We start from the raw sequence: 17,671 nt of genomic DNA on the forward strand, positions 1-17,671 counted from the left end.
CCCCGCTAGGCTGTGGGATGCTGTCACCAGAGGGGAGTGAGGCACGAAGGCAGGGCAGAGTGCGTCGGAAGATGGAGCTGCTGTTGTAATATGGGAGAACCTGCTCACCCACACAGATAGGCAACAATGTGCTGGGGAGACTTAACTTCTGAATCAGAAGTGGATGGTAACGTGGAAGTTAGTACATTAAATAATTCATAGAAGTGACAGTTGGAGCTGCATATGTGTTTGCGTTTATGGGTGCAGACCTCACTTTGAGGCATAAACCTCCCTCAAATGATAGCAGTGCAGAAGGAATGATGGAGGAGGCCATAACTGTGCCTTCCTGCCAAAGACCAGCACTGTGACCACACATCTTCCTCAGCAATCCCTCTGCATGTCCACCTTGCCAGTTCAATTCACCTAAACTGCCCACAGGTTCCTGATCCAAAGGAAGGTTGTAACGCAGCTGCCTCGAACCCACAAACACGGGCTCCAGCCCGCCCAGCGCTGCTGGAGGTACGGGGCTGTGGGATACCTCCATTCCCGAAAGGAGCAGGGCGAGGCGGTGCCGGTACAGCCCGTTCCGCAGCACGGCACTGAGCGGGGAAGCAGAGGTACCCGTGGAGTAGCGAGGACATCCCGGCCCAGCCGCCATCCCGAGAGGAGGCGGCAGCAGAGCGCCGTGCCCTTTCGGCACTACCGAACCGCTCCTCCCAGCGCCGCTCCCGTCTCCCCGCTGGCGGGACCGCTCTGCAGCCCGTCGGAGCGGGTGCCATCCCCGCAGCCGCGGCTCAGCCCATCCAGGGCTGCCTGCCGTTCGTCCCGGCGCCCTGTTCCTCTCGGGCTGGCAGCCCGCCGCCTGTAGCCCCGCTGCCCGGCTCTCGCTCCTCGGGGCGGCTACGCGGGGCAGCGCGGCGCACCCCGTAGGCGAGGGGCAGAGCGGCCCCGGGCCCGGCCGGCGCCCCGCACGCCCAACTCGGCGGCCGCCGGGAGGGGCCGTGGTTGGGGCGGCGGCTGCCGCGCCGCCCGTCCCGTCCCGCCCCCTGGCTGCTCGGCCCGGCGGAGCTCCCGCTGCCGGCTCCCCGCCCCTCGCCCCTCGCCGTCGCCCCGCCTGGCGGATGGCCGGAGCGCGGGGCCGTGCCGCCTGCATGCGGCGTCCGCAGCGGCGGCCGGGGCCGGGGGCGGCACAGGCGGGCAGCGGCGCGCACGGCCGCGCGGGGCGCCCGTCGCCATGGCAGCGCTTGCTCCGGCGAGAGGTAAGACGAGTCCCGGCTGCCCGCCGTCGCCTCCGCGTCGCCGCCGCCCTCGGCCCCCGCGCGAGGCAACGGTGCCGGGCACGGCAGCGCCCCGCGGCCCCGCGGCTGCCACGGCCCGGCCCGGCCCGGCTCGGGGCCGCCCGACCTGCCCTTCCGCCCCTCCGGCCGCTGCAGAGCTCGGGCTGCCGGGCGGGGGGCGAAGGAGAAGGTGGCGGGGGCACCTGGCTCCCGTCGCTCCGATTTTCGCCGCGCTTCCCATCAATTATTCCACCCCCCCCTCTCCCCCCTTCCCCCTCATCCCGCAGACCCCCCGCCTCGCCCTCCCCGAATCACAGCCCCACGAGTTTCCCTCTCCCCGCAGTCCGGCTCCCCCTGCTCAGAGACTTGGCTGAAGGGCGGTGTGGAGCTAGCGGCTCTGGTCGGGGCAGGGTGGGCTTACAGAGCCGGCCATTCGGCAGCGCATCCTAAGAGGCTCTACGGATGCTGGAGGACCACGGCTCCGAGCGGTGTAGGGCCCCCGAGCCAGCAGGAGCCGGAGGGCTCCTTCCTCATCCAGGAACAGCGTGGGCCACTGGAGCAAGCTTTGTGGGAAGGGCAGCAGATGGAGAGACTGCAGGAAGATTCCTTCCCCGGGGATTATCAGGGCTGGCCGACATCCAAACTGCACGCAAAGGGCACAGGCCTCACTGCCACTCCGGTAGTTTTTAGGGGGAAAAGATGGGATGGGATGAAGTGGGAGCAGCTCAGAGCCAGCCACAACAACCTGCTGTGAGCAGGGAGAAAAGGAATAAAAGCCTCAGTCGGTCCAGAGGCTGAAGAAATGCATTGACCCAGAAGGATGAGAAGGGTGGGAATTGAGCCACTGTTTGGGCTTCAGGCACTGATCCACCCACAGGCAGACTGGGTTTGCACTGTATAGGACAAGGTGCAGAGCAGGCCTTTGTTCCTAGAGCACACTGCGTGGGCATACCCCATAGGTGAAGGCAGGAGAGAGGCTGAGCTGGCAGCACTGGAGTTGCAGGCAGAGGTGAGCAGTCACAGGGCCACCTACAACTGGGCTCCGGACAATGAGGCTGGTTCTACAGAAACTTGAAGTGTGATGGCCAGGAAACTTGTGCTTTAGGGCCACGGGACTGCAGCGAGGTGCTGGAGCCACAGATTGCAACCCTCGGTGGGATGGGACAGCTGCTGCCAGAGGAGAGTGGAGATCTAAAGACTGGCGTGGATTTGGGAGCTGTACATCAGGAGTGAGAGATGTGTGAGGAGAGCAAAACTGGAACGGCAGGGAGCTGCACAGATAGGGCCGTCGGTTATAAGAATGGCATTATTAATGTTTTGGGTGGGGAGCCTAAGACTGGAATAGCAGGGAGCACAGTGTCTGGCAGCCAGTCTCAGCTGAGGGACTGGCACCAATCTGGGCCCTCTGTTCTCTGAAAGGCAAGGGGGAGAGCTCTGCAGAGCTTAAATCGTGACAGCGTGTTTGTGTGAGCAAGGAGAGAAAGGGAGATTTGAGGAGATAGTATGATCTTAAATTACTTTTTCTCTTTTCTTTCTTCTACAGGGAACCTCATACCCTGAATCTCCAAGGGAACCTTTGTAAAGGATTGCCCCCTCCCTGCCATCTCCTCATTGTTCGTCAGCTCTGCCCTTCGCTTCACAGGGAAGCTTGAAAAAGCACACTGAGCCCTGGAGGGCAGCGAAACAGACAATGCAGTGAGAGTGCCACAGGGGCTTCCTTAGGGAGCTCTCGGAATCCTTCTCCTCACCCTGTTGATGGCTCTCTGACTGACTTAGCAGGCATCTGGCCACAGGTGTACCATTTACTGAAGGGTTTTACACCATCGTGCATGCACCATTCCCACTATTTCTGTGGGACCTTTGTCCTGCTTCCTGTTTTCTCTGACACTCTCTATTAGCCACTGGGCTAAAGGTGCCTGCTGCTGTCAAACTCTTTGGAGCCCCAGCAGCCCTTGTTTTGTTTGAGGCCTTCACCAGTCCCTGGAGAAGGTGTTCCCTCAGACAGAAGGTGTCTGGGAAGCACACAGAGTAAGGAGAGCCTTTTTTGGGGGGGGAAGAGTGGAGGAAAGGAATGAAATAGATGGGGAGGAAAAGAAAAAGTGAGCATGAGAGACTGAGGGAAGAAGCGCTGGCAAGCTTTCATGAGAAAGAAAGGAGGTGGAAGAAAGAAAAGGAAAGAGAACAACAGAAAAAAACAGGAGAAAGAGATCAAGTGTAAGTAATATAAACGAACAAAAGGAAAAGGGAGGACTGGGAGTGAGACAGAGATGCAGGCTGTTCTGCCTCGTGCCTGATGATAATGCCTTGAGGAGGTCCTGCAGTGTGCATACGCCTTGCATCAGCACAGCAGCAGATGAGGAGGGACGTGGTTCCCCCAGTGCGAAGTCTCATTCATTCTCTTACAGTAACCCAGAGGCAGGAAGAAGGTGCAGCCTAGCAGGGGGACAGCATGGGGGACTCTGAATCAGAGTCCACCTTGCACAACAATTCACTGTGGTGGCTGGCATGTGGGATGTTAGCCCTGCTGGCCAACTCTTGGATTATCCTCAGCATCACGGCCAAGCAACAGAAACACAAGCCCCTGGAGCTGCTGCTGTGCTTCCTTGCTGGGACTCACATCCTCATGGCAGCAGTGCCCCTCACTACGTACGCTGTGGTGCAGCTGCGGCGTGAGTCCTCTAACTATGACTGGAATGAGAGCATCTGTAAGGTCTTTGTGTCTACATACTACACCCTGGCGCTGGCCACCTGCTTTACTGTGGCCTCCCTTTCCTACCACCGAATGTGGATGGTGAGGTGGCCAGTCAACTACCGGCTGAGCAATGCCAAGAAGCAGGCTCTGCATGCAGTCATGGGGATCTGGATGGTATCATTCATCCTCTCCACCCTGCCCTCCATTGGCTGGCACAACAACGGCGAGCGGTACTACGCTCGTGGCTGCCAGTTCATTGTCAGCAAGATAGGTCTGGGCTTTGGCGTCTGCTTTAGCCTCCTGCTCCTTGGAGGAATCGTCATGGGCTTGGTGTGCGTAGGGATCACCTTCTACCAGACCCTGTGGGCGCACAGAAGGCGACGGCAGTGCTGCCATCAGAGGCCAGAGGAAGCATCGTCCTGCTCATCAGCACACAACACTTTCAATGTGCCAGCCATCGTGGTGGAGGATGTACGAGGCAAAAGGAGGTCCTCGCTGGATGGTTCCGAGTCAGCCAAGACCTCCTTGCAGATGACCAACCTCATCAGCGCAATTGTCTTCCTGTACGACACGCTCACGGGGGTGCCCATCTTGGTAAGCAGCAGGTTCTTCCTTTCCCTTCACAATATGTAGTTAAACCAGATTTCCATTTCTCTCAGGTTTGAAAGAAGAAACTCCATCTTCCATCCACCAGCCAAAGCGTCACCATATCTGAATCTGTGCTATTCAGAGGGACAGTTTGAAAAAGGTTGCAGTAGTTCTCTCACCCTTCCACAGGAACATTTATTTAAGACAAGTCTGAGCCTGGGGAATATATACCACACCACAGCTAAAGCCACTGTGAGAGTTTTAAGCGGCCTATAGGAGACCAGAGAGGAAATCATTCTGTAAATGTACCGGGGAATTTACCTTGGTAAAAAGGATGAGATTGCTTTTATTCCAATTTGTTTCTGGAAATCCGATGCACCAGCTTTAAAAGCTGGTGCAGAGAGGTTTATTTTCCTTCTGCTATGTTTGCAGTCAGCATTCAGGTTTTCACTGGCGGGTTTATTCCCTGCAAAACTGGAGAGCGGAGGAAGTTCTCAATAGGAACCATTAAGAGAACAGAGGCTTAGTCACAGGATTTTATCTTTTTCTCTTGTTTTTTGTTTGTTTGTTTGTTTTTTTTCCTGTGGCTGTGTCCTTTGTTTGTGCCTATTTAGCTCAAGCTCTTAGCATAGGGAAGAAGGGATGCTAACACCAAGTCTCGTATTAGAGAGATCACAGCTCAGAGTATGCTCCAGCAAACCTGCAGAAACCCAGGAACGTTTTCTTCAAAGGCGTATGCGTACTAACTTGACAAGCCCTTTAATGACAGATTATATTCTACTACAGAGGTGACTCCTGTTTTCCCCCTCCTTTTATCTACATGCCTGTCTTCTTTCACAATCTTGTTTCTCCCTTCTCTCTCAAAGGTTGTGAGCTTTTTTAGCCTGCGCTATGACACGGCGCCCACTTGGATGGTCCTGGCTGTGCTCTGGTGCTCCATGGTGCAGACTCTGCTTCTCCCCTCTTTTATCTGGTCCTGCGAGCGCTACCGAGCAGATCTCCGCACCATCTGGGAGCAGTGTGTGGCTATCATGTCTGAGGAAGATGGAGATGATGGTAAGGCCCTCACCACCCCTCAGTCACCTTATCAGTAACCCCATTCTCAAAAGACTACAGAGGAGAAAGTTGCCTCCTTTGGGAAAAGGACATAAGGGCACTGGGAGAGAGATGGGTGGGTATATGGGATTTGTGTTAGAGCCTAAAGGCAACAACTGTGAGAAAATGTATTCTGGAGAAGGCTCTGACATTTACTTGCTGCCTTAGCACTCACTAGCATCCCCAAAAATACGTGCAGTAGATGTGAGTGACATGTAGCTGTCAAACCATAGTGAAAGACACAGCAGCCCTCAAGCCAACCAGCTGGCCCAAAGATTCAAGTCATGGCAGGGAAAGATTCCAAAGTGAGACAGATGAAATGAGGTGGTCTCCGTGTCCATTCTGCTGGAAGCAGAAAGTAGAGGTCCTCGTTCAGACATCAGTCCTGATAGCTGCAAGTAGGGTGGCACAGTCAGGTGTTAGAATGGCATTCGTGTGTACTGATAATGTTCACCTTCAGACTGCCGTACTCCTCTTTGCCAACAGATGGTGTGTGTGATGATTATGGGGATGGCAGGATCTGCAAAGTGAGATTTGATGCCAACGGTGCTGCAGCTGTGAAGCGGGACTCTCGGGACATCAAACTGCTACCAATGCACCATATGTTGTTGCCCCAGGACAAGGTGCATTATCTGCAGGTGAGCTGAGAGCCAGTAGTGCAGACCCATAACCTACTTCATTCTCTGTCTGTCTCCTATGTTTGTCCTTTAGACTCTTCTCTCATCAGGCCTCAAATACTCCCCTTCTGGCCTGTCTTTGCGCCAAGTCTTTCATCTCCTGCCTTCTTCTCCATCACACAGGTCCCTATCTCACGAAGGATGTCACATGATGAGACTAACATCTTCTCCGCCCACCGCTCTGCTCCATCCTTCCTACACAAGTGGTCTTCATCTGATGACATCCGCATTTCCACCCTCCGCAAGCCTGGAGGCCCTGGATTCCTGCCACCTCAGCTGCACGACTACCAGCACCGCCGGCAGCTTCCAGAAGATGAGCTGACATCCCTTCGGCAGTTTTTAGAGGGCGGGCTGGTGCCCCGGGGGTCCAGCTCCAGCGCCTGCTTCTTCCGAGATGAGATCACCACATTCATCGATGAGACGCCACAGCCCACCCCAGTCTGCAGCCCACGGCACTCCCGTCTCCCACTTGCAGCGTGCCGTGATCGCCGCCTCTCACTCGGCAGCAGGGAGGAGGAGAGCACTGATCGGCCACGGTGGTGCTCTTTGGCTGGCAGCGAGGCCTGGCGTCTGCAGGATGAGGGGCAGGCTCCACGTGACAGGACCCCTGAGGCCTGTGAGGCACAGGCCCTCCAGGATCCCAAACTATGAGAGACAGTGTCAGAAAAACATTCAGTGCCATCATGATTTTTAAATAAAACTTCAAACCTTCTCCTTATCCCGGGACCTTGATGACTAATTGACATGTTCATCTTTCTCGCCAGCAGGCAGGAAACATGGCACCCCATGGTAAGAGAAGTGCGGCAGATCGAATGGAGCTCCACGGACACGGACAGCCTGTGCCTGCCCTCAGGTTACAAACACCCACCACTGCAATGGCCACTTGGCACCCTTGGCAGTCTTGTCCATTTGTGAACTCCACCTTTGCTTTCACTCTGCCCTAAGAGACGAGGCAAGCACGGAATGGTATTAAAGTTCTATATTTGGAGTGTCAACCGTGTGTCTGTTTTTAAAATAATATATTAGTAATAATTTTGTTTCTATGGAAACAAAAATTATTCTATGGCCCGATGTTTAATGAATTTCACTGGCTTCTGGAAGGGAAATGCCAAATGTGCGAGGCACGCTTCCTCTCTTGTTAGTGTATCCGGGAGGCAGCAGATGCCCTGCAGCCCATGGGAGGGTACAGCACTCATACTGAAGAGTCATCACTGGGAGAGGGAGTGAAAAGATTCCCTCTCCATTGCAATGCAGACCTAGGCTGCCTACAACTAAACAGGAGCAGCCTCTGTGAGTTTTGAAACAGCGTTGTTTTGAAAACTTAAATCCTCTCCTGAAAGACCCTGACTCATAAGGTAGTGTTTCCACTGGTGCCATCTGTTGATTCCAGTGCAAACTTGATGACTTTGCACAAAACACTGTAGCCAAACTTCTCAGCCAGGCGGCAGCCAGCTCAAAAAAGCTGCCAGATCCTCCATATGGCAGGGCTCCAGGCTTCCACAGCACCAAAGCTGGGAACAGTGAGGGCTAAATCAAGCTCCTTCTAGACACAAAACTCTTGGAAGAGAAGTGTGGTGGGATGTTGGAGACGAGACTTCTTCCTCATGCTGGTTGTAGCTGCAGCCACAAGTGAATGGGATGGCTGCATCGGAGACACTGTGACAGGTGTGTTGTCTTTCACCAGCCAAGCACTCCACTACACAATGGCAGCTTCTGAACTGTAACAGGTCGATGTGTGTCCTTCAGAGATTCTGATCAATACCCCATGACCTCTCCAGTGCCTTTCTGTCAGAGGGCCGAGGTCCTTGAAGGAAGGGTTAGCGGTTACCCCATAGCCTGGTGGATGCGCGGACACAGAACGGCTGCAGGCCGTGTCAGGGCACTGCTGGCAGCACGGGCCCAGCTCGGGGTTGGTCCTCGCAGAGCGGGCAAGTCTGCAGCACCGCTCCCGGGGCCTGACACGAGTGGGAAGCCGCAGCTCTGCGACGGCCGGCTCTCGGCTACCACAAGCACGATGCGAGCCCAGCACGGTGCCCTGCCCCGTTCCCCGTCCCGCAGCGCCGCAGCCCGCTCCCCGCCCGGCCCCCTGGGTGTGTCCAGCCAGGGCCTCCAGTGCCTCCACCCGCCCGCAGACCCCCGCGGCGTCCCGCTCCTCCTCCCGCTCGGCGATGGCCTCGCTCGTCTGCCTGCTCTTCCTCCTCCCCGCCGCCACGTCCTCGGCCTCGGGCCGCCTGGTGCCCTACGACCTGCTGTACGCCGACGGCGTGCGGGCTTACTTCGCCCGGGACTGGGGGCGGGCGGCCGAGCTGCTGCAGCGAGCCCTGCACAGCTACGCGGGGCTGCGGGCGGCCCGCCGAGCCTGCAGGGCTGCCTGCCTCCGAGAGGCCGCCTTCCTCGGCGCACCGCCGGCCAACGGGCCCTGGGAAGCCGCCCTGTTCGACCGGGTGCTGCAGCGCGCAGACTGCCTGCAGCACTGCATGGGGAGCCGGCTGGGAGCGGCGCCCTCCGCGCACCGCGCCAGCCTTGTCATCCAGAGGGACTTCGAGCGGAGAGAGCCCTACAACTACCTCCAGGTGGCCTTCTTCCAGGTGGGCCTGCCCTAGGGAATAGGGAATAGGGTATAGGGTATAGGGTATAGGGAATAGGTGGTGCCGCAGCCGGGCTTGGGGAGCGGGGTGGAGATGCCCAGCACCCTGCACACTGTGGGAGGGCAACACAGGGTGTCTCGCAGTGTGGGCAAACGTGGGTGACAGCCTGGTGCCACTGTCACTGAGGTCAGTGGGAGCTGCTGTGCAGAGGGGTGGGCCCGAGGAGAAGCTGGAGTGATGTGCACAACCTTTTTGTCTCTGCAGCTGAAGAAACTGGACCAGGCGGTGTCTGCTGCTCACACGTTCTTTGTGGCCAATCCCCAACACCTCCAGATGCGTGAGGACATAGAGAAATACCGGCGTATGTCCGGGGTGAAGTCGGACAATTTTCGAGATCTAGAGGCCGCACCGCACTGGGTGAGGGTCTGATGCAGAACCAGGCATCAGCATTTCATACCACACTGTAGGGACCAGTGTGCGGCCCTGATCTGATCCCACACGAGGTCCATGGCTTGAGACGAGATGTGTGTGCAGTTATGACACAGACATTGTGTGGTGACAGTATTTGTAAGCTGTGGGGCTTTGGAGAAGTACATTTGGCCCCAGTCCAGTGGAATAGCTATTACTGCATGGTGGGCTGTTTGTGATCCAGGCGGGCCCCTAGGTGTCAGCACCATCCTGGGAGTGACTCAGTCTCAGGGAGTCCTTTGGTGTCACCAGCACTAATGAGAAGCCTGGATCTGTCTTCTGCAGGAAGCATATGAGGCTGGTATGCAGCATTACAATGCGGATGAGTACCTGCAGGCTGTGGACAAACTGGAGGAGTCACTCAGAGAGGCACTGTCAGCACTTGAAGAGTGTCGTGCTCTGTGTGAAGGGCCACTGGAGGATGAAGAGGAGGAGGAGGAGGATTTGCAGCCTGGCCTGTATGAAGCTATTGCAGGTAGTGTTAGAGGCCCAGAGGGATGGGTAAGAAAGCCATTCTTCCTACAGTGGACTTGCCTCATCTTCCAGTGCTCCTGTCTGGCTGTTGGAGCTACTGGCTTTCATGCCTCTCTTTCTTGCAGCCCATTATATTCAGGTGTTGAAGTGCAGGCAGCAGTGCGTCCTGGAAATTGCCACAAAGCCAGGGTGGATTTCTGCCATAGAAGATTTCATACCATCTCATCTCGATTTACTGCAGTTTGCATATGATCAAGGTGAGCAGAACTACAAACCAGTGGGTGATGCTGTGGCACCCCTTAACTTTCCACTTACTTCTTGGAGGGCAGCACGTCATGGAGAAATGGCACACTCACCTGAGTTCTGCCTCTGCTCTCCTTCTGTTCCCATCTACCCTGCTCTGCCCAGAACCACCCTTTGCTTGCTTGCTTGGGAAGGGTCTCATGCTTTACTTCAGTATCCATGTGCAGCATTGGTAATGTGGCTGTTTCTACTGTGTGTGGACAAATCTTTCCTACAGCACTCTTCATTTCGAGTCCTCTCTGCAGCTGTCCATGCTGTATGTTTTACTCGTTCATTTTCAGTACATGGCCCCAGATCAGACTTCTATGTCTTATCTAGAGCGTGTGAATGCATCTCAAGTCAACAGTGATGCTCTTTCTAAGTCAGCCCTGCCTCTTCTAACTGAACTGGTGCTTACCATGACATTGGTCATTCTGTCGCTTGTCCTTCAGCTCTTGGACACTTACACTCCCTCCTGACTCCTCTAAATGAGCTTCCACTAAATACAGGAGGCGAGCCTATTCTTTGTGCACTGCATTCCCTATATTTTCTGCCTACTGGTAGAGCTGGGCACAGCTGGGCAGGGATTGATGTGCACTCGGTGTCAGGCCTCCTACTGCCAGATTCTGACCAGGATCAGCTGCTGCTGGTCAGTGTGCTTCTGCTGCTAACACCGAGTCTTTCAGAGTCATACCTGTTTGTTCTGTTTTGTTCCTTCCCAAGTTGGGAACCAGGCTCTGGCTGCTGAATGTGCTGCTTCCTACTTGCTCTTCTATCCCACGGATGAGCCAGTACTGGAGAAAATGAAACAGTACCGTGCAGAACTTGGAGAAGATACAGCTGTCACAGCAAGAGAGGTAGTTATAACCCCAGGTCTGTACTTTCTGGTCCCTTCCCTGTCCCACACAACAGGGTTACAGATCCAGCAAACACAAAAGGAAATGTGATTTACAATGGATGTGTTCCAAGCTCAGGAATGAAGAAAGTGGAAGCTGAGTTTTCTTATAGTGTATACCAGGCAGGGTTCTTCTGGGGCAGAATTGGTTCTCATGGCACAGGGTTGTGTGTTGGGGAAGATTTCTGCCCTGGACATTGATAGGTTTGCCTGTTGTAAAGTGGTCGTTTGACAGCCTCTTTGCTTCCACAGAGTATTCGTCAGTATGTGCAGAGATCTCTGATGGAGAAGAAATTGATTTACTATGCCACGGAACATCTAGGAGGAACTTTTAATGACCCTGTAAGTAATTATATCATCTTCAATTTGCTGCCTTGATTTCACCAAGACAGTTGCTAGAACTTGCTTTAGTAGCACCCGAATCAGAGAGAATCAGATGCTGATGAACAGGACTGCTCACGTACTTGTGAGGTGGAACTTTTAAGGCCTTTCTGTTGCTTCTGAAATGAGAGGTAGCTGGAAACTGCTGTAGTTTACATTTACATTAACCCAATGTTAGTATCCTCAGATTAAGGCCATAGCCATAGGTCTTATCTTGCATGGAGAAGAGGGACAAGGAACGGGATGTTTGTCCTGATCTACCAGGGAGAAGTTTGCTTTATGATGATCCATCTGCATTTGTTCCTACAGGATCTTTGGACTCCAGATGAGCTGATTCCTGAAAACCTAAAGCAAAAGTACAGGTAAGGTTGGATGAATTGACAAGGACTGGATTAGAAGTGTTGAAATAATAAGGGTAGTAATACTATCATACCGAGGAATGGGTAAAACAGGAATAAGAACTGAAATGCTGATCACAGAAGAGAGTAGATGTAGCTCTGTGTACTGACAGCCTTGGTCTGTTTTTTTTCCCTTGCTCCCGAGAGAGGATCAGGAGAAGCAAAAGCAGGAAACTCTGGATATGGAAGAGAGAGGAAAGAGAGGTGAGTAGAAAAGCTTGACGAAATATTTGGTTGCAGTCAGCTAGGCTAAATGCTGTCTTTTCTTCCATCCTCAGACGTTTGAATGCTAACATATATGCAGACTGACTCGAATGGCTCAGCAAGTCCTCTCACTGTTTCTTTTCTCCATCTGTGATGCATGTGTACTCTTGCAAAATCTCGCTGCGTACCTCTCTGGGATGGGAACTTAAAGAGCACTGTGGCTGGAGAAGCTGAGGTCAGTGCTGCCTGGTTGTATGACAAGCCTGTGGACGTGTAGATCCCTGTTCAGCGCAGCTGGCATGGACAGGCAGGAGTGTCTACACAAAACATGGTTCAACTGCACCAGCTCAACTTCAAACAACACTTTTCTGAGGGGGACCAAAAGAAGGCAGGGGGAATGGAAACTGAAAGCAGACAATTCAGCTTTGGCAAGCCTTTTCCTGAATAACACCAATCCAGGTGGCTTGTGGCTGAATGCTGTAGACTGCAGAGTGAAGTTCTGTATTCTTTTTGGCCCTATACTCTTGCTGGGCTCTGTCCTGGTATCTTTGCTTGAAATGACCCCAAGTGATTCTCTTGCTGTATCGTGGGGGAGCAGATCATTCTGAGGGCCTGAGTGCATTGGCATTCGTTACAATCCAGAGGTGAGAGGAGATGGGGGGAAGGGAGAAGACCAAAGATCAAAAGGTCGTATCGTTGACCAATATTCATTGCTTCTCTTTGGAACTGGAGATAGTAGGAAGATGCACTGGAGATGCTTCTGGGGTAAGATGGCTAGCCCCAGGAGGCTGGGCCTGTTTCGCTCTTGTGGTTCACCATACATTCAACTGTCCCCAGTTCCCTGCTGCTCTCCCAGCAAGCCCCAGATTTCTGCTGGCTCCGGAAGCACTTGCTGTAGTCCAGCTCCCAAGCTGGTGCTCTGGTTCCTTTGAAGCATGTGAGGGATGCATCCGCAAGGATGTTGTGGATTCTGTGGAGCTGTCCTGCCTTCCCAGACAGTGTATAGTGTCCATTTACTTCCTTATCCAGGATGGGGATTTGTGTCCCAGAGCTTCTTATCCAAAGCTTGCTTACCTCTGTATTTACTTCTCCTACAGGTTCTTTGCCTTTTGGGGGTATCACAGTCACCATGGATTCCCAACAGATGAATGGAACCCAGAGGGCCGTGTTTGACAGAGTCCTGACAGAGACTGAGTGCAAGGACTTGCTCCGGCTGACAAAGGTGATGCCTGGGTCTTGTAGGATCTCTGTATGTGTCACTTCCTCCTCAGCAGGCAGTATTGTAATGCTGCTGTGGAAGAGAGAAGGCAGCCTAATGTATGTCCTCTGCATCGTTTTGTTCCAGGCAGCAAGAGGAACAGGAGATGGCTATCGAGCGAGACGGTCCCCTCACACCCCACACGAGAGATTTGAAGGGTTAACCGTTCTGAAGGCCGTGCAGGTGAGTGGCTCTGTAAGTCAATGCTTTGTGAATGCAAGTGGTGAACATATCCAAGGTTTGAGGTTGCCCATCCTCTCTGGGTGCCTTTCTCAGTGCTGTACAAATCTCAAGGACAAGTTGTTTTTCCTTATATCTAGCCAAAATTTCTCTTCTTGCAACTTACACCCATTGCCTCCTGTCGTTTCACTGAGTCCCTCTACGAAGTGACTGGTTCCATCTCCTCCTTGACTGCCTTTCAGGTGATAGGAGACTGCAGTTAGATCCTCCCTTGGCCTTCTCTAGTCTTCTAAGTCATGTGTTCCATATCGCCATCTGTCCTAGGACATTTGACTGATGGGTCACTCCAGTTTGCTAGTGTCCCTCCTATCCTGGGACACAAAGTGATGCTGCACTACAGATGTGGCTTCATACGCTGAGTAGAGGGAAGGAATCATTGCACTGCACACATGTACACCTGACATTTATATGAGAAATCATTATTTTCTTACATGCATGACCACAGGAGTTTACACAGATCTGTGTACAGACTCTGTACACGTGTCAGTTCTTAGAGTATCTCTGTGAGTATTCTAACAGGCTTGTTTTTCACTTGTAGCTAGCCCAGAATGGGGACGTGGACTGGAAAGATGCCGAATTACTTCTGCAGGCCAGTGAGAAATCACGGAAAATCATAGAATCCTATTTCACTCCAGGAAATAAACTGCATTTCTCATTCACACACCTTGTGTGCCGCACAGCAGTAGAAGGTAAAGAATCCTTTACCCTGTTAGTCCCTGCTCCTGGAGAGCCTTTTTCCTTGTCCCAGCCACATGCTTTCAGAAGACTCTCTTCCCTTTATTCTCGTGTGTCCCTCACTCTCTGCCTCATTCTTTCTTGAAATTTAAAATGCTCTTATTCTCTTTTACAACTTCTCTTTTCAGAAGAGCAGGAAGGTCGCATGGATCTCAGTCATCCTGTCCATGCTGATAACTGTCTGTTGGATCCTGAGGGGAAAGAGTGCTGGAAAGAGCCACCTGCCTATGTCTACAGGGACTACAGGTAAGACTCCTGTCCTTCTATTATCTGTCTCATCAGAAATGGATCTGAAAGCCCTGCGGACTTCTGAAGTAGAGCTGATCGGCCTATTGATGCCTCAGCCTATCTTCCTGCCCCTTTGTATGCATGAAAGCTATTGTAGCTTTCCTCTAGCCCTGTGTTACAACCCTGATTTGAGTCTTTTTAAAACCTTATGGGAGAAGATCTATAACTTTATGGACTCTGGGACTGGTAATCATGTAATCGTAATTATGTATTTAATATTTTGCTTCAGCAGCCACAGTTGATATCTATTTTATTCAACTGGTCTTGATGATGAGCCCTTTATTCCTTTGGCATTCTGTCTTTGGTTTAATTGAATATGAAGAACAACTCACCCAGTTTGTGGTTCTTTTTTTCACTTACTTGACTATGGTCTTGCCTGCACTTCACAGAGAGAAAAAATAGCAAAAGCCAGAGTGAGTGTGTGGATCTAACTCCATGGAGTACTCCTCTGACCTCCTGTGGCTTGCAGCTCAGGACTCCCCTGAGCTGAGCACTGCTGTATTTAACACTCCCCAAATGGATTCTCCTGATAATTGATAGAATCATTTTTTTGAACCTCTGGCACTAATTAGGTGCTGCATTCTCCTGTGACAAGTAGTGTGGGGAAGCACCATGGCTGAATGAGCTTCACCATTCATATGCCCTCTTTGTTTTTGTCCACAGTGGCATTCTCTACCTCAATGATGACTTCCAAGGCGGGAGTCTTTTCTTCACTGAAATGGACACTGTGACAGTCACGGTAGGTCTGGGACTGACCATATGAGGGACAAAGAATTAAATATGAAAGTTAGACTAGGTGAGAGGCAGTCAAGCTCAGCACTAGTGTTGTAGCAAATTCAAATAGGGGGCAGCTGAAGGCAAATTGAGGCAAATCTCAGACAGAGAATGTTAACTCCTTCCTAGCAGAGATGTTCCAGGCACTTGCAGTCTGTGGGCAGCACTACTGATTTCATTCTTTTCTCTCTTCTGACAGGCTAACGTGCGTCCTAAGTGTGGGAGACTAGTAGCCTTCAGCTCTGGCAAGGAGAATCCCCACGGTGTGCGGGCAGTGAGCCAAGGCAGGCGCTGTGCCATTGCTCTCTGGTACACGCACTCTGCGGAGCATGCTGAACAGGTAAAGGGCCATGCTGGAGGAACGTAACAAACACCTTCAAACTAGATCAGGTCCTCTGAAGAATCACTTTTGAGTTTCCCCATGGGGCAGCAGTTCACAGTTGTTCTCTGACAAGATACGTGATGGAGGAAGTCACTGGAGGAAGTCAGCCTCTGATGAGTCCTGCAAGAGAGAATGGATTTTGGCAGGGTTGGAAGGATGTGGCAAAGACCATATGTGTCTCTCCAGGCCCTGTGAGCAGGTGTGAGATCCTACTAGGGAGAGGTTCACATCATTTTTCTCTATGGCTGCAGGAGCGGGTGAAGGCAGAAGAGCTGATGGAGCAGAGAGCCACAGAAGAGAACCAGCCCAATGGAGAATATCAGGAGGATGATCACAGCAGCAGATCTTCCCCAGAGCTTCTTGTTCCCAATGGTGGAGCCAGGCCCATGAGTCAAAGGCACAGGTCTGTCCCGGAAAGGACACAGCACCCCAAGGAGCTGCGGGCCAGAGATGAGTTCTAAGTACTTGGGGCTCTGAGCAAGACTGGCACACACAGTGGGTTCACAGGTCTTGGTAGTAGTGGGACCACAAAGGCCTGGAGCAGTTTATTAGCATGTTAGAGACATAGTGATGGGGAGGGAATGCAGTTTTCTCTGTGACTGCCCAGCGGCTGAAAAATGGTAGCGGGAACAGAGTAGTAAAGCTAGATACACCAGGATGTTTTTTCAGCACCCTGACAACATGTTTGTGTTGTTCAGAAGTAGGAAGGCAGTCTCCCTTGCCAGATTCCTCTCAGAACAAGCTTCTTGGTCCTCTGGGGCCAAAGCCAAGAGTTCTAGGAGAAGCCTGGAGACTTTGAGGGGCCAAGGGCTGTTTCATATTAAGCAGTTCAAAGGAGAGAAGCCTCTGGATTTCCTTGGTGCCTGCAAACCTTGAACCTCAAGACTGGCGTGTGCAAGGGAGGATGAGACACTGAATATATGGAATAAAAGGAAAGTGCTGGACACACGTAATGGGAGCTTGAGTCTGTACACGAGGAGGGACACATGCAGATTGGTTGCTGATGGAAATTTAATTAACAAATGATGGAAGGAGATAGAGCCCTTAATGAAATAAAACAAAGTATTTGTCCAGATGCCATCTACTTTTGATAGGGAAAGAAAGCCCCATTATGACTCACCCCTGGAAAATGTGGGAGCTCCTTTAAGAAAGAGCACTGTACACTCACCTTTCCCTGTGAAGTGAGGTTTCTTTTCTTTTTTTTCATGCACCAAATTGTCTGTGAAGGCAGATATTTTGTTTATAATTTTCCATGCTGATATAGAGACAATCTGCTGTCACTGCCCAGGGGATTAGCATCCAGAGATGGGATTATATTGTAGCCAAACAGGAATTGAATGAGGTGGATATGGAGTATGAAAAAGAGCAGCAAGTGTTTTCTTGGGAAGCATCAGAGCTATGAAACGGGCTTTGATGAGAGCTGCATGGAGACCACAAATGTCGTATGGAAGGGAAGAAGTCTGAACAGTTGGGGCCAGTTTTGTAAGAGGTGCTTGGGTGTTCCCCTCCTTGCTGTTTGTCTGAAGGCCCCAGCCTAGTGGAACACGTGTTAGCCTCAGTCCTTCAGTGCTGAAGGATCTGGATCGAAGCAGGGAAGCCTTTCCCCCTTCTGAATCCTGGCTCTCACTAAGGAATACACAAACCTGGGTATCATGCATCAACAACCCTTTTTGCCTCCTGATCTTCCCAGGATCACGGGAAAAAAGAAAATGTGATGCATGCGTTTCAAATTCCCTACCCTTAGGAGGAGATCCACAAGGTCCTAGCATCCACAGGTTGCTCCCAGTGTTTTACATGGGGTTGCTGGATGTCTCCTGCTTGATGAGACCCTTTTTGGTGGGGTGTGGGGCCAGTGTCCACAGCTCTGGCTTGCTCTACCCAAAGGTGGCTTGGGTGATTAGACTGATGGCTTCCTGACGTCAGATGAGATCCGTTAAAAGGTATTTATCTCAGGCTTGGGCCAAAGCTGCGGGAGAGATTAAAAAAGATTGAGGCC

The 17,671-nt window shown here is 52.4% G+C and overlaps 2 protein-coding genes across 5 annotated transcripts; both read left to right on the forward strand.

The window, feature by feature from the left end:
- The first annotated feature begins 1,047 nt into the window (after window positions 1-1,047).
- On the forward strand, window positions 1,048-7,303 carry GPR162 (G protein-coupled receptor 162). Of its 3 annotated transcripts, XM_032447020.1 has the most exons (6): window positions 1,694-2,265; window positions 2,362-2,496; window positions 2,800-4,542; window positions 5,403-5,592; window positions 6,118-6,269; window positions 6,432-7,303. In XM_032447020.1, exons 3-6 carry the CDS (start codon window positions 3,706-3,708, stop codon window positions 6,957-6,959), a joined length of 1,707 nt encoding a protein of 568 aa, XP_032302911.1. In that variant the 5' UTR covers window positions 1,694-2,265; window positions 2,362-2,496; window positions 2,800-3,705; the 3' UTR covers window positions 6,960-7,303. The 3 variants fall into 3 exon arrangements, with proteins under 3 accessions (XP_015728325.1, XP_032302911.1, XP_015728336.1); XM_015872839.2 differs by lacking the exons at window positions 1,694-2,265; window positions 2,362-2,496 and adding an exon at window positions 1,048-1,238; XM_015872850.2 differs by having other exon boundaries at window positions 1,694-2,496.
- Window positions 7,304-8,422: 1,119 nt separating this feature from the next.
- P3H3 (prolyl 3-hydroxylase 3) lies at window positions 8,423-16,748 on the forward strand. Of its 2 annotated transcripts, none has more exons than XM_015872804.2 (15): window positions 8,423-8,896; window positions 9,161-9,313; window positions 9,650-9,839; window positions 9,964-10,095; window positions 10,844-10,977; window positions 11,268-11,357; window positions 11,706-11,758; window positions 11,940-11,998; window positions 13,096-13,220; window positions 13,344-13,439; window positions 14,035-14,185; window positions 14,363-14,477; window positions 15,183-15,258; window positions 15,493-15,633; window positions 15,927-16,748. In XM_015872804.2, the coding sequence occupies exons 1-15, from the start codon at window positions 8,477-8,479 to the stop codon at window positions 16,134-16,136; spliced, it is 2,145 nt and encodes a 714-aa protein (XP_015728290.1). In that variant the 5' UTR covers window positions 8,423-8,476; the 3' UTR covers window positions 16,137-16,748. The 2 variants fall into 2 exon arrangements, with proteins under 2 accessions (XP_015728290.1, XP_015728283.1); XM_015872797.2 differs by having other exon boundaries at window positions 8,426-8,896; window positions 14,360-14,477.
- Window positions 16,749-17,671: the final 923 nt, after the last annotated feature.

This window comes from Coturnix japonica, chromosome 1 (genome assembly GCF_001577835.2).
Source record: "Coturnix japonica isolate 7356 chromosome 1, Coturnix japonica 2.1, whole genome shotgun sequence".
Taxonomy (NCBI): Eukaryota; Metazoa; Chordata; class Aves; order Galliformes; family Phasianidae; genus Coturnix; species Coturnix japonica.

Coding starts and splice junctions, on each gene's coding strand:
- P3H3 (XM_015872797.2), top strand. CDS start 8,477: ATGGCCTCGCTCGTCTGCCTGCTCTTCCTCCTCCCCGCCGCCACGTCC. Junction 14,186..14,359: donor GTGCCGCACAGCAGTAGAAG/GTAAAGAATCCT, acceptor TTCTCTTTTCAG/AAGAGCAGGAAGGTCGCATG. Junction 15,634..15,926: donor CTGCGGAGCATGCTGAACAG/GTAAAGGGCCAT, acceptor CTATGGCTGCAG/GAGCGGGTGAAGGCAGAAGA.
- GPR162 (XM_015872839.2), top strand. CDS start 3,706: ATGGGGGACTCTGAATCAGAGTCCACCTTGCACAACAATTCACTGTGG. Junction 4,543..5,402: donor TCACGGGGGTGCCCATCTTG/GTAAGCAGCAGG, acceptor TCTCTCTCAAAG/GTTGTGAGCTTTTTTAGCCT. Junction 5,593..6,117: donor TGAGGAAGATGGAGATGATG/GTAAGGCCCTCA, acceptor CTTTGCCAACAG/ATGGTGTGTGTGATGATTAT.